At 33.5% G+C, this 18,117-nt stretch overlaps 2 protein-coding genes across 2 annotated transcripts in view; one reads left to right on the forward strand and one right to left on the reverse strand.

Annotated features, from left to right (window-relative positions):
* Positions 1–141: 141 nt before the first annotated feature.
* On the reverse strand, positions 142–1,029 carry LOC123538251 (zinc finger MYM-type protein 1-like). The gene has a single exon (XM_045322218.2). The coding sequence runs from the start codon at positions 1,027–1,029 to the stop codon at positions 142–144; it is 888 nt and encodes a 295-aa protein (XP_045178153.2).
* A 7,181-nt stretch (positions 1,030–8,210) lies between these two features.
* Positions 8,211–18,117, forward strand: part of LOC123538979 (cephalotocin receptor 2-like) — a 46,091-nt gene continuing 36,184 nt past the window's right edge. The window contains exon 1 of the mRNA XM_045323421.2: positions 8,211–8,560. The gene's annotated coding sequence lies outside the window, so the exon portion shown is untranslated. The remainder of the gene's footprint in view (positions 8,561–18,117) is intronic.

An 18,117-nucleotide genomic window follows, 5' to 3' on the forward strand; every position in this document is an offset into this window, starting at 1 on the left:
ACACCCTGAAGCACGAACTCAACAACAACCAGAGAGACGATAAAGTCGAACTCAAGGATGCTACACCTTTAACTGCGCGCTTTGGAGTATCCTTCTCGCTCTAACACCTCGAGGGCATTTACGATAGTGGTGTATGCGGCTTTAATTAAAGGTGTATAGTGAGTCTGCACGACTGGCCCATCTTGTCTCACAGAGACCCTGCAGGCGGGTTCGCTTGTTCATTTCTTCTCTAGCAACAGGGTCGTTTCCTAGCTCTTCCTGGAATGCAAGTAGACGTTTTGCAGAATACTTGAATGCAAAACCGATTTGCTGCACGGTGTCCAGCAAGTTTCTAACAAGTACTTCTTTGCAGGCGTGGACGATGGAAAGATTCAAGCTATGAGCTTTGCAGTGAACATACATGGCTTGTGGAACTAGTTGCTGTACCCGAGCTTGTACACCACGATGACATCCCGACATATTACTGGCTCCATCGTAACCCTGGCCACGCATCTTAGTAATATCTAACCCAACATTCCTATGGCCTTCAATGAACTTATTGAACAGAGCTTCTCCAGTAGTTGACTCTGCTTGAATATACCCAACGAAATCCTCACGGAAGTCATTTTCCGACTCGGAATAATACCTCACACACATGGCGATTTGTTCCATAGTGGAGGCATCTGTCGCCTCGTCTGCAAGAAACGAATAACAAACAGCATCGTTGCATTGCTTCACAATTTTGTTGCCAATATGTTCTCCACACAAAGTGATCAATTCGTTTTGAATTTCAGGGGATGTGTATGTTACTTTTGCGTTTGAAGCCAAATGAGATTTCAATATTTCATCCCTAGTAGCCTTGTCATTCAACAACACCATAAAGTTACTGTTGCTGTCATCATGGCTTCTAAGTGGGATATTTTGACGACCACAAAGAATGATTACCTCTATTATTGATCTTAACACATGTCGATTTCTGGCAGCTGTGTCTACCTGGCTTTTAGACAACTGTGCTGTAATGCTATTTTGTTTCCCTTTGACAATCTTCATAAAACTATCAGCTCTAGCACAGCAGCTATGATGACTTGAACCGTCCTCGACATGCCTCTTGATATATTTTCATAGGTTCGACCATTTCGATATTGGATTGCTGATAAATGTTTTTTCCTCTGAAGATGCAGATCCAAACAGGAGACAGGGTGCGTAGTAGACGGAATTTTCAGAAACTGAATATCGTAGCCACTCATATTTCTCTAACCAATCATTTGAGAATTGACGCTTGGTACCATACTCTGGGCTGAAATGTTAAATAATTATGAGAAGTTGATAACAAAGAACCGCATCACGTATAAACCTACCTACACCATGGATTTAGATCAACCTGCATACAACACATATATAGTCTGCTTTTCACTGATCATCAACTCGTAAACAAGGGAGATAATACTAGCGAGTCACGTACATAATGTGCATTTCAGACGTGGACTGACCAGAGTCCATGGTCACCTACAGGTGCCAGAAGGTATATTTCCGATTTCCTATGAATTATTATAGTCTATTTAGGCTACATAAATGACTATAATTAAGTGACGCTCAATTAATGAAAATTAGCGGACTTAAATGGAAAAAATCTGAGCTAGGAAATTATGCTTGACTGTTTACATATACAATGGACATGTTACAATAAGGATTTGGGGAGAATCAGATTTATCAGTTGAATAATTCTGCTTCATCATATACGGTTTGCATATTTGATAGACGTATGTAACGGACATGCTATTTAGATGTCCAGCATACTTATCGCAAACCTCGTTGATCTGAAGCAAACAAATGATCATCTTAGTATTTTTAATACTTATCTATTGTTCATGATATTTATTTACAAATGAGTGAAATGGCCTGTATATTGTTTTGCTTACATTGACTTGAATTCGAACGTTTTTGCCCATTCTCTGTTATTTTCTAGGGCTGTCATCTTCAATGCGTCGTCGCAAGTTCGCGACAACTTTTCCGGATCGTGTGAGAGATCCGAGAATGTTTATCTGGCTCATCTTCTTTCGTAGGCTCGGTTGACTGATCCTCTAACTCGTCAGATAGCGTTTCTCCTGACCGGACAGTAAAAAAACTGTCAATTCTACTCTGTGACATGTTAGTAAACTTGTACAAAGCCACAATATCTAGAAGTCCCTGAAATTTTGAATAAATGACTTATAGTATGATGATATAAATGTCTGTGACTTTCAGTAAGGTTATAAAAATTACCTCACTTAAATTATTACGTATATACTTAATATTTCTTGACATTACAAGACTTAGTTGAAGTTATCCAAATACAACCGAAATAAAGACCATTTATATATCTTTTTTTTTTTTTAAATTATAAATTTAAGACCATTATGCGCTTCCGTAGATTTCTTTTTCAAACAGCCTATCACCTTAAAGATTATCCGTTTTCGTTTAGATTTTTTGCCATTTGCAAAATAAGCTTTGAGATGCATATAAGTATGAAATAATTGTAGAGGTCTACACTTCAAAATAATGAAAAAATATTTAGTATTATAACAACACATCGTCCCACGAAAAAACATTACATTTTAACATGTACAAATGTTTCTCCGAAGAACAGTAGTGGGACACGACAATGAAGACATAAAATTATTTTAAAACTTACCTTCAAAATATATAATTATCTGCGAAAATGCTGGCGTACGTAGACAAAACAAAACTGCAAAACACTTTCCTGTCACTGTTGTGCAGACGACTTTGTTAAGGTTGTTAGTGCCACCGGTCCACTATAAATGTTGGTGTTTGGAAAATTCTTGCGTAACCCCAGCTCGATTTCCGGGGATTTATATTGCAGAGGGGGTCATTATACATTCAATGGCTATTTAGTATAGAAACGGCAAGGAACGTTTTATATGAGCATGTAGTCAAGTAGACATGCTGCAGTACGTCAGTTAAACTTTTTTTTTTTTTTCAGAATCTTGTGGATTCAGCCGCGTACTCGCGTATAGGCAGCTACGCGCCTGTTTCCTATGCCCATACATGCGCCAATATACAGTTCTATCATATTTTATCTATATTTTACAAAATATATATATTAGAATCGAAATAATTTATAGCAAAACCGTGTTTTAACACTATTTATACACTCGGGCAGTTATACGTCGTACAAATAATTTCACTCGGGCTACGTGCAGCCATCGTGCATAAAATAGTGTTAAAGCACTCTTTCGCTATAAATCATTTCTTAACTCTAGCACAAAATGATATTTATCTTCTAATTTATCGCATATTATACATTTACGTTAATTTAAAGGTGTACTGACTGGTTTATTCCATCTGCCGGTTTCAATGCAATGTCTTATGAGATGGTCATAAACGATGTTGCTCATTGCAGACATGGAGCGATCTTCTATGGATGTCCGGAAGTGATTATCAATTGGAGCGTACGGCAAAAATACGTAAATTATTGCATGTCCGCACGCATTTAGTGTATGATATGTATGATATAAAGGTTAGGGTTAATATTACCATGGTAACAAAATATATACATTAATGATACTTTTTGTTCAAATCGCTTGAATCCGCGCTCCAGGTCTGAAGTGAGTCACAGTCTTATATACATATACATATACGTGCTTATACGTACTTCATTAGTAAAAAACTAAATTTTTTTCGTTTTAGGCCCCGTGGGTAACCCTGTTTATTATCCAATAGGAGTCGGAGAGCAATCCGAAAATTAACGTTACAATATCATAATAGCATAAAATATATGCATACGCAAATACATACTTGCACATATTATCATGCTTATCTAAAATTTCAACCACAAAAGATTAGTATTCTCCTGAAAGTACCATATAACATATTATAAATTCCACTCACGTGTGTAATTAAATTCTATTTTTCAGTGTCAGAAAAGAATGCTGGCCTTGATTTACGTTTATTTAATGGTTACACAATGCTGTAATAGATCTAAACTGTTTACATTACTACGCTGTATTCGAGTGTTTACAATGCGTAATGTTTCAAAGATACGAAGCAAGGCCTACATACAACCTATACCTTTAAAAATTTTACGATTTCTGCCATACCTGTATTTTCTGTTTGTTTACTAGCATTGTTCTATTCCCTTTTCGCCATATGTCTGATTCGTCTCCAGTCAAACATTTCCTATACATTAACAATTCCGTTTCAAATCGGGCTGTATTCTATTTTTATGTTATAATGAAAAACAAGGGCTTTATTGCATTGTTTGTATTAAATACTAAATTTATTGGAAGTGTTTTGACAACTCACTTCCTTTATAAATCACGACTTCTAACTACATTATATTACTCCCACATGGTTCTATCAGAATATCTTAACATATATAGTTATTTTCATTTGTTTAGTTTGTTACTTGGGATGTATTCGGAATTTATAAGTTCGAATAAATCACTATGTACATACTCATTTCTATGTTGTTGTTTCTTTAAAAAAAACTTTCGTTGAATTTGTTTCTGTTCGTTTGAATTCTAGAGTAAAAAAAATAACATACATTACGAGATTGTCAAAAATTTATAAAGTTTCAGTTTTGATACATTAAAATACACCACGACAAAAGTAAACATGGTGTACAATGGATTCCAAGTACAATATCTTACTATTTAACCGCCTCTGCACTGGTTGTGATGTACTTTTGTTCAAAAGTCCGTGTTCCTGAACTATCTGATGTTAAGCTAACTATATTCCGTATGTGTGTCCTGTTGTTTTGACCAAAATAGCCTTGAATCTACATTTTCATGAATATCTTGATAGGATTGCTTAGCTTAAATGAACATTTGGTGTGTTCATTACCTTGCTTAGTGCTTCTATTAGAATAAGTTTCGACCAGGAAATGATGCCCTGTTTAGAGTTTGTAGAATATATCTAAGTATCCGAGTCAATATCGTAGGTTACACTTCGTTAGCCATTTTACAATTTATCGTGCTAATTTTGGCAATTCATTCACAACAACTGGCACATTTTAGCTGTGCCATATTAGATGTCAACTCAGTAAATTGATTAATTATAGACTGGTATATCAAGATTGTAGGAAAGTCTGTAATTGTGAACCGATTCTAATGTAAGTTCATGACTTCCTGCTGATATATAAAGGTCAAATGAAAGTACTTGGTGTTGATGAAAATGAGTTTAAGATAAAAAAACCCCAAGTCATTATGTTTCAATAAAGATTACACGAAATACTTTTGAAATCGAATGCACAAAACGGAAAGGGATCAAAGAACATAAAACATGTTTTAGTACCTTAATTAATACAGTGAATCGGTAATAGCAATTTTCGTTCGATTTCGTATTATGGTTCCGGCTGCATCCAAAAATGCAGAAATAATATTCAGAGAAAATCGTAATCGTAATCGAAAGTTAATTACCGACTGTCATTGTGGGTTAACTTTTTAATATTCATAATTTTTATGAGAATGTTTGACTCTGTGGATTATTCGCGTTGCTGGTAAATGACAAATTTGCCGTTGATTGCTATATAATTTCTATTAAATTTAGTGTCATTTTCATTGTCCTGGCTGAAAAACTGTTAAAATGGTGTTAAACATAAATCAGTCACACAAAGATATACGTGAGTAAATATCCTTACTCGAATACAGTGATGATGAACAGTTTACACCAGTCGCTTCAAATTTCAGTATATATGTTTACTATTTCGGGGTTCAGTATATATGTTTACTATTTCGGGGTAAGTCAGAACTAACATATTTATAATCATTCTCTGTTTAGCACAGACGGGTATAAATGACACACAACGTCGCAATTAAGTTTTCAAAACAAATGTCATTTTCAGTTAGCAAAAACAAGTTTCTTCCATTACAACTGGAAGTGTTTTTATGTCAGAACTGTAACTTAAATCATTCTATAAGTGTTTTGTTGCGTGTAGTGGAGAATTAATTTGCCGAAAGTGTTAGTTTTCCAATGAAGACATTCCTCAAACGATTTCGAAAACTCAAAATATATTTTTCATTTGTTAGAATTAGTGCATGTGCACTATTAAACAAAACATGCTTAAAACGAATCCAACAAATACTGTTTTATGTTGTTATAAGTTTATGTAATCAGTAAGATATATATGATCATTATGTGATCGAAAGACTGATAGTATTAAATATACTCACCGGAGTCGAATTCAAATAAAAAACTTCAAATAATCCCTAGTTTAGAGTGAAAAATGAAAACATATGGCAAAAATAAGCCCCAGCAAGCAAAAGTGGTCATAAGTTATGACTCAGCAGCTATTTTGGAGGAATTTGACGAGTGCCGTTATTCGCGAAAATAAGAGAAAATTTAACCATAGCAAATAATACCTAATGTACAGATTCGGCTTAGATTTGTTTAATCTTTAGGAAATATTTTATTGTGGTTTTGTGACTTTTAAGAAATATTTCTTTTTAGTTTTTTTCTTCTACATTTTTGCTGCAGAACTGCACTAAATTTATTTATATAATTTTCTTTCATAATCTGACCAAACAAACCCATTTATATTCTCATCTAGATTAGTTTTATTTTTACCCCTGCTCAACTCTAAGGTCGCAATGTACTAATTCTGTTCCTACTTTATTCCATGTAAACAATTAAATAATGAGACCATATTTTCAGTACTTTAGAACAAATCAATGATATGAAATCCATTTTTAGCCGCATTCCTACCAAAAAAAATATAAAACATATTGAGATGTTATGTTACATATAAGAAAAACAATATGTTCTGAAAAAAAAAAAAAAACATCACCCTCTGAAAATGCTCTCACGAAATATGCCTTTGAGCAATTATACGCGTATGTGGATATTTTCACAATGAATAAAACTAAAACCCGAATGAAAGCGGTCCAGCTCTTTTTTTTCAACACAAGAAACAATAAAACAAAGCCCAAAATATGACAGCCACATCCTTACATAACACATACTTCATTAACAACATGAAACTACATTTTGGACTACTTCACAATGCACCATTGAGTAGTCACTTCCTATTTGGTGTAGACAGTATCTGAATCATGTCCTGAAACATAGCCACTCGTGTTTCGCGAATTCTTAACACGCTTAGGTCTACAATGAAATCTCTACAAAAAAAATCTATGAAAAAAGTATAAATACAATAAAGACTCCTGATGAAGACAACTATTAGAGAATAGATAAAAATAAATAGATAATGAAATCTATAAAACATTAGATGTTGGTCATGGGTGTCCACTCTTAAAAACCTTCTTTGCAAATACAAAGTTATGTTATTTCGAATATCTTCGGCAAGAAAGAAAAAGAGGGACAGGTGCCAAAAATAGATATAACAACTGTTTAAGTTTTTGGATAAAAATCAACAAATCTATAGAAAACAGATAAACACTGTGCAGATGTGCAAACAACGGTCAGTATACGTATCAACACATCCACACCAGGAACTGTTATGACCCTTTACTCAAATTAAAAAAAAGTGGACTAGAATCCCAATTTAATGACTGCAGTTTTGCGTACTGAATATGCACCCCTTACTGACTGAAAATCTCAAACTGGTAAAATGCAATATGTAGTACAAAAAAGTCATGGTGGAAGTAACAGAGCCATGCTTAATATAATTGGCTTAAAGTTGAGCAAGATGGAAATTATGCATTTAAAGATATTCCAAGTATAAAGACGAATTTCACCTGTAAAAGAGGAATGCCAACTAAGAGTTTTATTAAATTGTTTTATATTCTTTAATTCGAGCACGTCCAAAATAGTGCTAGTCAAACTAAAGATACAATAAATAGTATGAATACAACAACAACAATCTGAAGTGTGATACATTTTTGGCTGTAGATTCGGGTTTTAATTCCATGACGTATATTGGATTCTTTTATGATGATAAATGTAAAACAAAAACAACAGAATAAAGTTGAGGACATCGATTGAGTTTTACTAACTTTAATATCAAGGTGTGTAGGATATTTAGTTTTCGAACAATAAAAAAATCATTAAAAAGCGGTTTTATCCCACTCCAGTTCAAAACATTTACAACAATTTGTGTAAACTTTTATTCCACATTAATGGGATAAAAAAATCTAGTTACGTAGATAATTTAGCTCTTTGACGTGTTATAAGAACAATAGATACATAGAAGCACCTATTAGAGAGCATTAACCTAGAAAGCCTGGTTGTGCTTTACGTTTACATAATGTTTACATAATGCTGAAACTGTCAGAAGTTTCTATTGTGTAAAAGATGGTTCGTTTAAATAGTCAAAAACGAACTACAAGAGAAATGCGTAATTGTGAATTTGCAGAAAAAACATTGCAAATAGGAAATGTACTTAAATTCCATTTGTGACTTTAAGTAATCAGAACGATTTCAAAAGTCAAACGTAATTACAAATTTGTTAAAAACCTATTTGACGTTATCCATTCATTATTCTTTTGGCTATATATAGTGGTGTGCCGTGATCTCCAGCGAGTATAATTCTGCGGAGTATCGGATTTTACTCGTATTCTTGTTAAATTCAGCAGACGACACTGGCGTTGTCATCTAAACAAGAAATAAACGGATACAACAAAAGGTAAGGGAAAGCTATTAAATTCCTTCATTAGTTTGTAGTGCCCTAAAAGATGGAAGCTTATTAGAACAAACTAAGAGTAATTTTCTTAATCATATCTTGTAAAGTAGCAGCTTAATGTCAGCTTAACATTTTGTTTGTTTAACGTAAGATAACGTGATGAAAATAAGTTACTTTTTTTGTAAAAAGAAGTAGCGGTCGCCCTTTCTATAAATTATCATATAAATTCTATTGCTACTGATATTGAATGATTTTTTTTTCTAAATGTTCTGGTTTGTTCACTCTCGCATTGTTATTGCATATCTTCGTATATTTTGTTCTCATAAAGATGAAGTTATATCAACGAATTACTGTTCTGATCCGTTCTGTTCTGTTCTATGCTTTCCTTTGTCATTATTTTTAACGTAGAGGTTGTTTCACACTAACGAAGCAAATAAAAACATATTAAGTGATATTTTACAATGTTGTTTAGCACTTATGAATTCACTTTTACATAGTCATATCCATTTATATGACTTAAAATTGTTAAACATAAACTGTTTTGCCTGTTACATATATATTATTATACATGACTACACCTTTTTCATAAATTTCAGTAGACAAATAACATGTAAAACATTTAATTCACACAACAATTTTATATATATTCTACATTTTCTTCCTAGTTCAAACAGATGAAATTCAATAATGAGATATTAATATTTAAAATGAAAACTTATTTTAGTTAATCTAATATAACTATTTCTATCCGACGTATTCTATTATTCAAGCTATTTAAAGGGTCTGTCTTTGAAGCTTGGAAAGCGGTTAATATTCTAAGCATTGTCTAAAAACATACCCATTACGCATCAACCTCCCGTTAATATGGCGCTAATTTTTGTGAACTGGCGTAGGTTTTATCGAATTCGTTGAAAAAAAATCTGACTTGATTCCCAGGCTGTTGTCGTAATATACAACCATGAACATAATTTCGGTCTTCTATTATGTTAATGTTCATTCCAAACAAATATGCAGATATTGTATTAATTTTAGGATGTCTGTTTCTAGAAAGCTTTAAAAGTATTTGGAAATAATGTGTAAAACTATTTTTGACTGTTCTTCCATAAAAATGTTACTTCGCAATTTTGCCATTTATTTTCCGTGGTCAATATAATTTGCCTTAGTCTGGCATAGGCTTGCCATGGCAAAATATTGCCACAGACATGTCATGGCAAAACGTTTAAAAGTGAATCACTTATATAACGTTGTAATTTTAACTAAATATTTGTCTAGAACATTTTAAGATAGTTAAGTCATGGTAAAGAAATATTTTTTTTCTTGCCAAAGATCAGTTTTGCTGTGGAAAACAAATATTTTAAGAATTATTTACAAAACAATAGTACTGATATACACTAAATCAACATATAATTAAATGCAACAATTTAAGACAGTTTTTATTCACATAAAACGCATATGAATATGAACTGAATTTGCCAACTTCTGGTGTGGCACAAAACATATCCGACACCTTACTAAGTTCGATTCTTGCTTCGTTATGGCTTCCACGTGTATTTGCTTTGCTTTAATTTCTAAAAGAGGAATTAGACATGGGATTAACATAAAACGTTCTATTTAACAGAACTGAAAAATTAACAAAATTATAAAATTTGTCTTCAGATTAGGCCCATTAAGATAGACATGTATACAAGCAGATTGGAATAGAGAAGTAACAATATTGAAAGTGTTGTTTTCTGGCATTGAAAACATATAACATTTAAAGCTACTCATCCACAGTTTGGGTGAATTTTTTCCACATGTTCGTTTCCCCCATGTTTGGCAAAAAATGACACCGAAAATGGTGCTAGGAGGTATTTTGTAAAAATGCAAGAAAAATGTAAGTTTTCTGTATTATTTCAAAAGCGTTGCAACCGTTTACTACCTTCTGCACAATATATTTTTGGTTATTTATAAGAATATCTTGTAAGCACCTTATGTCGATAAGTTTGTAACACTAGTCACTTTTTTTTATTGATTCTTAAGAGAATTTTTTTCACTTAAATATGTGGGTTAGTCCATTTCAGATTTATATGAGCCGCGCCATGAGAAAACCAACATAGTGGGTTTGCGACCAGCATGGATCCAGACCAGCCTGCGCATCCGCGCAGTCTGGTCAGGATCCATGCTGTTCGCTTTTAAAGCCTACTGCAACTAGAGAAACCGTTAGCGAACAGCATGGATCTTGACCAGGCTGGTCTGGATCCATGCTTATCTCAGAGCCACTATGTCGGCTTTCCCATGGCACGGCTAATATATTGTTACCTTAACAAGTATACTCCTTTGCTTAAACTAGCAATTTCATAATGTAGCTTTGTATTTGTATTCTTGTCTTCTTTAGAAGAATGATCACGGGACAAAAGAACGATACAGAAACCAGCAACCATTTTTATTTGCTGAAATAGTAAAATAAAATGAAATAATAGTGATATTACTGAAAACGTTAGAAGTTGATCAAGACCGAGTCTGCTATTATTTTGCATGCTTGTGTTGTAAGCTTCCAAAAGATCATGTTATACATGTATTTATTACATACTCGTTTCTATTCCCGTTAATTTACACTGGTACCGGAAACGTCAATATTTTTCCATATACTGACGCCTGAATTTTATATCGGGTGCGTGACGTAATTCAGTGTGTGTTGTTGCACTATTTTTCTCTATTTAGTTCAGTATTGCCAATCCTATTCAGGCTATTGAACATATTTATGATATTAACATAATATTTAAACGTGTAGATGCGTATGTAATAAAAAGGTTATTATCTTTGCATCAGGAAATATGCACTCGTTCTTCAGCGGAAGAATATTGCGCTCCTGAAGTCGCGCAATATTTCCGCTGAAGAACTCTAACCAAATAACTTATAAATATATTTTGAAAATGTTGAATGCCATATAAGTAAATAAGTATTCTCGAGCGTGCCAAAACAGACAGAATCGAACATATTTTAAATTATCATGTTCTTGTACTTAACAGGTTGATTGCATATTTGATGCATGCTATCATAATATAATATTATGAGGTGACTCCAGTAAGCTGTAAGCTTGTATTATTACAATAGGACCGGAGACGTCAATAGTTTTCCGTACCGATGTGCAAATTTCATGTCGGCTGCGTGACGTCATTTTTAATGTGCATTAATTCATAAAAAAACGTGAATTACCTGTATTTTTTAAGTCACATACATGTTAAAAATCGCATTTTTATCATTTATATAATAACATTAGGTGTAAATGCATATGTTATACAATTATTAGTAGTAGAGCTGTACTTCCGTTACAGAACTCTTGAATATTTCTTAATACAAATGTAACCTGTATTTATTTATTACATGATTACATTACAGCAGTTCCTGAACGAGACAAATAATTCTAGTCAGGACATGAATTGCACAGAAATGGTAACCGAAAACTTAGAAAAAAGAACTCATTAAGCTCATTGAATGCCTCCTTCTGCAATAACGGTCATTGCAGACAATCGTGTCAGTCGGAAAACTTTGGTCAGATAGTCAGAAAAATCCTTTCCGTGCTTTTAAAAGATTAACATTAGTCGTGTATCTTGATCTTTCCTCGTGATATCTTGTCTCAATTTCATTTTGCCGTCACTACACATTGATAATGGACAAAATTCTCTTTGTATCTTTCATTTCCTCCTTAATGCAAGCTTTCAGAAGGCTAGACTTGTTTGGTGTCTATTTTCGATGTTGATCAGGAGTTATTCATTTCTGTTGGTGACTTTACCTAAGTATTTGCCAGTCGTTATGGCTAACGGTGAATCGGCTAAATGTTCACTTGGCTTTGTTACTCTTCTTGCATAAAACTTACTGCGTTCACAGACCATTTTTGTAATATTGACTTACTAAGGTCCACTGCGATTTCTAGGCATTCTACACTCCTAGAAGGTTGCTTCACTCCTAGACTTACTGCGCTAACTTAACTCGCTGCGCTCAATAACTTTACTGAAACAGTAAAATAATGGACGTGCACTGATTTTGATCCTTGATGGTCGCAAAGACCTGTCTTTAGTGTCATGAAATTGCACCATTTTCATTAACGCCAAGTCGTACCTAGACGTCGTAACAACAATTTAAAAAAGAATAAAATAAAATAACATTTTCCACCATTTAACTATACGCACTGCAACCGAGCATACAGGGAATAAATATACTGCATATGACCATGTCCTCATACTTTATGTTGTATGTCTTCAGCGCTTGTCATCACGATATCAAAATCATAATTGCGTATCAAAATAATGACTTCATCTCTTATAGTTTGAATTATTACGCAATTATTTTACGGAAGGTGCTGACCCAGACGCGTACTTCTCGTCAGGACATCGATAAACAATTCAGGAAATAGGCTTCCTGAAAATGGCCAGCAAGAACATACACAAAACACATTAAATATCTTCTCGTGGGACATTAAACGCGACAAAGAGTCTTATTAGGAAAATACTGAGGTCATTTATCACTTGTGTCAGAGAGACAGATTTTTTGGTTTTTGTATAGATGCATTTTGCTACTAGGAGTCACATGTTCCATGATATTCCTACAGACAAAAAAAGAAATTACCAGCAAATACTAACTGACATTAAGAAAAACCACAGTTGGTGTTACATAACAGAAAACACTGTGAAGTGAAGAGACTTAGGAAAAATTTTACATTACTTTTGAATTCATTCCTTTTGGAAAAATAGTATCCAGTTTATGAATCCAGTAAGTTTGTTTAAGAAGCCACCTCATATCATCATGGATAACATCAATAGGCATAAAGCTAAACTCATTTAAGCTATGGCCATCTTGATTGAAATGTACTTACTGTTATTATCATTATTAACATTAATATTTTAAATAATGTTTATAATCTGACTATGTATTAAGTAAAACCACTTTTAATTTTTGTCACAATATACTTCAGTACTTTAGATATAGATTTGTGTATACATTATGTAGCCTATTGTAAACTGTAATTTTTACGCCAAAATGTTTGTAACGTAACGTCATCTTTTATGACGTTGTTTATTTCATATCATATTTGTTGACTTCCTGATGAAGACAAAATAAATTGTCGAAACGTTAAATAAAAATGGAGTTAGCCTTGTAAATCTCCTGTTCTTATGATATTGCTACTACATCCTTAAAACTACCTACATGTATAACGGATCAGTTAGTGAAACCTGAAATTAAAAGCTACTATGATAGAAAGACAGAGATATGAATTTACTCGATTTTACTGAGTACGTATTTTCATGAACAGTTTGGAAACAAGCAACACTTTTCACGTACCCCTAGCACTTGATTAGGCAGAAATCTGTCATTTAGTTACATTGTACAGGCCGTGCTATCAAATAACGAAAAATAATAATTACCCTGGGGTCTTTAAACGGCCACCACAAGGCATTCTATGGCTTCTTTTTGAGAAGGGTTAATCTAAACTATTATAATAACTGTCAGTCCCTTGTGAGAAGTACACGGATTCTTACTTTGCGTGGAAGTTTTTATCAGGTAATGATAAAATATATATTGAATATTAATTTAATATAAATCTCTGTTTTTTTTGATAACTTGTTTTTGCTTAGAGAATTTATTCAATATACTTATCAAAGTGTCGTTTTCGTTTGTTGGTATATAACATTTTCCGGTGATATCATTTTGCTTTAATATATAAAGCTGTTAGTCACAGAGACATTTATTCATCTCAAAGGCCAGATATGACTGATTTATTTTTACTCAAGGTTTATAGATAACAGTACTGATAAATTCAATAAACCGTTATGAAAACTGGAAAATTTCCTATGAATTGTAATCATAAATTTAACTTTTATAGCTATTACTGTATAGCATTTATGTAATGATCTTCAGACTTACTTGGCTAGTAAGCTAGTGACAGATAAACGAGTAGAAAATATCGCTTAAGACATAATTGAAAATATTGTAGGCTCGGTTAGGTTGAACCTGTTCATGGACTGTAGTTGAATGCAAGCTACCGTCCAGGCCATGTAGCCCCGCGTTGAGCAGAACTCTGCATTTACACATGCTGCAAGTACCGGAATAAAATTTACAGACACTCGCAGGTGAATACCTTGATAATTACTTTTCCCATATAATTACTAATCCCCAATGATAACTTGATTCCTGCGCAAACGCGAGGACGCATCCATTTCATGATAACTGATGAAATAGTAATTCATATTGATTTTACATTACCTGACAAGTAATTAACGGGATTTATTTATTTGAACTGTCCAATACCGCATACGGCGAAATAATCTCAGTCGGGTAAAATGCAGAAAACAATAGAAAACCAGCAAATCGATTTGAACGGGTTCAAATTTAGATTTTTTATTTGTTTTATTTGATTTCCCGTATTCTTCTTTTCTTTCTTTGCCCGTATTTGCATATTATATTATTTATATGACATAATAACATTACTGTGTTCATTATCCGCTTTAGTACATGCATGTAACTAATATCAGCTTTGATATGATACTAAACCTTTCTCATCTGCCATATTGGCTTTAGATATTTCTCGGTCGTGTCATAGAGAAAATGAAGGAATCTAAATTGCTGATGGAAAAAAGAAAGGAAAATGGATTGTCGTCGCTGAGTTTTGAAAATACTGAATGCAGAACATGAACAGTATGCTTTACCTCTGAGCTAATTTGTAATTGATACGAAAACTAAAAATATTTAGGTTTTGACAAGTTGCAAAAATGTTGAATTCTCTATGTTTTACCTAAATCTATTTATAGTTATGTTTATAATCATCAAGTTATCTTTGGGGCATTGTACTAGGGTTGCTTTAGTTTTACAAAAATATACGCGTCATGACGTCACTCTGATTACATATGAAAATAATCCGCGCTTTATTATGTTTTTGTCACCAAAACTCTTAAAGGAAAATTCAGAAACTCTTTAAAGCTTGGCTGTCATTTTGTTCTTTTAGTCGCTCAATAACCGAAAATAACCATTTATTAGTATTTTATCATTATTTACAAGTATAATATCAGTTGTGAAAAGTTTAATCCATTTTTGCATTTTATAAACGGACACGGAACAACAAGGAAAATAGAATATTTATAAGTCTGAAGTATGTAATTGAAATTCAGTGAATGGTACGGGCTCAGTTCAATTTCAAACTTGGTTTAATCCTTACCCTGCTAAATTTCTTTAATGAACTTGTCCGTCTTTCAATTTTGACAGTACCATTAACTATAAAAAGGTGTGTATACCAAAAAGATAATGACTGAATGGTGAACAGTGCAAATCTTGATCTGCACTGGTCGCAAAGGTAGAATCAATCGCGTCCAGTATAATAAGAGTTAATATTAGCGCATCTTAAACCTGCAAGGTGTTTACAATTTGGCAAGGTAGAAATATACAAAATGTAATATACAGTTACATATAACAACAACCTGTCAGGTGTGAGATACGTAGCCAGAAATACTATGAAACATCTGTTCTGGTTTTGTGCATCGATGTGTTACTTTCACAACAGTAAGATATATACTTAAATACACTTGATACTCAGTATCTCGATTTCTAATGGGTCAAGCGTTTTAGGTCGAAATAACTAAAAATCGACTAAAATAATTTTTGTGGATTCGTTTTCGGGACTAGACTTGGAAATATCATCGAGATAGCCGGAATTTCGATATAAGCGATAAATTCAATGTTGAAAGTCACAGATGTAATATTCCTTTTATCACATGACTGTAAGTTTTTCTTGTTGAAACATTATTATTATTATTTACCAGATTTTATAGCGCTTTTTTCATCTTTAAGCGCTGTACAAACTACATATCACAGAATGATATGGATACACAATACAACACGAAATATATATTCAAAAATAGAACAACAATAAAAGGTAGTTAGGTAGAATCAGGTTTGACTCTACATGTTAATTATACTAGATATTTTAAAGAACAATAAACAATGGTTAATAACTTCTATTGCACAGTCATACAACAACTTGTTTTCAAGTGCAAAGTTAGTTTCAATAGACCTTGAAGAGGTACGTTTTTAATGATCTTTTGAAAGCATTCATATTTTTAGCGTCTCTACTGGTAGCTGGAAGAATTCTTCTTTCTTTACCTATTACAGACAAAGTAAATTCGATCGACGTCTCCATAAACGACGTCAACGTCAACGCTTTAATATACTAGCGTATTATTTTCATGTAATTGTTTTATGACGCTCCCACGACCTCAAACATGCGATAAAAACTGTTAAAACAGTAAAGAATAAACATGATAAAGAAGTATTACCATGCAATACAAATCCTCTACCTGCAATGACCTTGACATTGCGAATAGGTGGTGCCTTTATCTAAAGGTCTAGAACTTTTCAGGCATTCAATCTCATTGGAAACTCAAAAATCTGATGCACAATGTGTCAAAAAGGTTAAATGGTTCATCACAAATAAAGGTAAACAAGTTTTAGGTGCCCTGTGCCTCCGAGAAATCAACCCTTACCTATTATATTTAGGTAACATACATGACAATGAATGACATGCATAGTTACTTATGGTATATGAGTAAATTCCTGCAAACAATGTATATATATATATATATCAAAACTTCAAAAATAAAAGTTATTAAATGTTCAAAAAGCCTCAAATTTTAGGACACAGTTATAAATAAATTTTAAATGTTTAAAAATATTGCACAATAAGATTTCATAAAGATAAACAAATACATCAGCGGCTAGAAGGAAAAACTCAATAGTAACAGCACTGTGGACCTATTAAAAGTTCTGGACTATAAATTTAATACTCCTTGGTAAGCCCCGATCTCACATTCACGGTGACGACCCAGGTTCCTCCCGGTAAACATTAGCCGGTATACCTGGACGAACCGTGACATTAATTTTTTGCAAAAATGTAAGTTGAATCTCATATTCTCGACCGTATCCCGGTAAATCCCCAGTAATGAAGCAGAATCTACACTTTGACCCCGATTTAGTCCCGGTCTGACACCGGATATTCACGGTGATTGTCCGGTGTAAATACGATTGATCTCTGTCTAATCCCGAGTGACCCAGGTCGTAGCCGGTAGTGCCCCGATGACCGCAGGTAGCATTCCGTCATAGCCCGGCTGTGATCCGGTGACACGCCGGCGCCTACCGGTGCTTACTCGGTTGCATAACCTTTCCGCACCAGTAAATGATAAAACGTATTAGCGTCTCATGCACGCTTCCGTAGAATCAACATTTATTAACAAAATTCATTATGAAAATATTTCTGAAATGTCTAGGTCTGCAGCTCTCAAATACAAAAATATCTTACACCCGAGGCATATACTGACACTTTCAGACAACATCGGTCTATTGAGCGATTTGACGAAATTCCAAAAATCTCTATGTACCCTTGCTCCGTTAAGGACCCCTGTTGGATTTGTGATTATTTCGAGTTCAAATATCTTTTCGTAGATGAAAAGCTGACATGTCTTGCTAAAGACCAGGTATTTTCAAATTGTTAGAAAATGCTGAAAATTGACCTAGGAGCATTTAGTTTTCAAGTTCCG

The sequence above is a fragment of the Mercenaria mercenaria genome, chromosome 18, assembly GCF_021730395.1.
Source record: "Mercenaria mercenaria strain notata chromosome 18, MADL_Memer_1, whole genome shotgun sequence".
Lineage (NCBI taxonomy): Eukaryota > Metazoa > Mollusca > Bivalvia > Venerida > Veneridae > Mercenaria > Mercenaria mercenaria.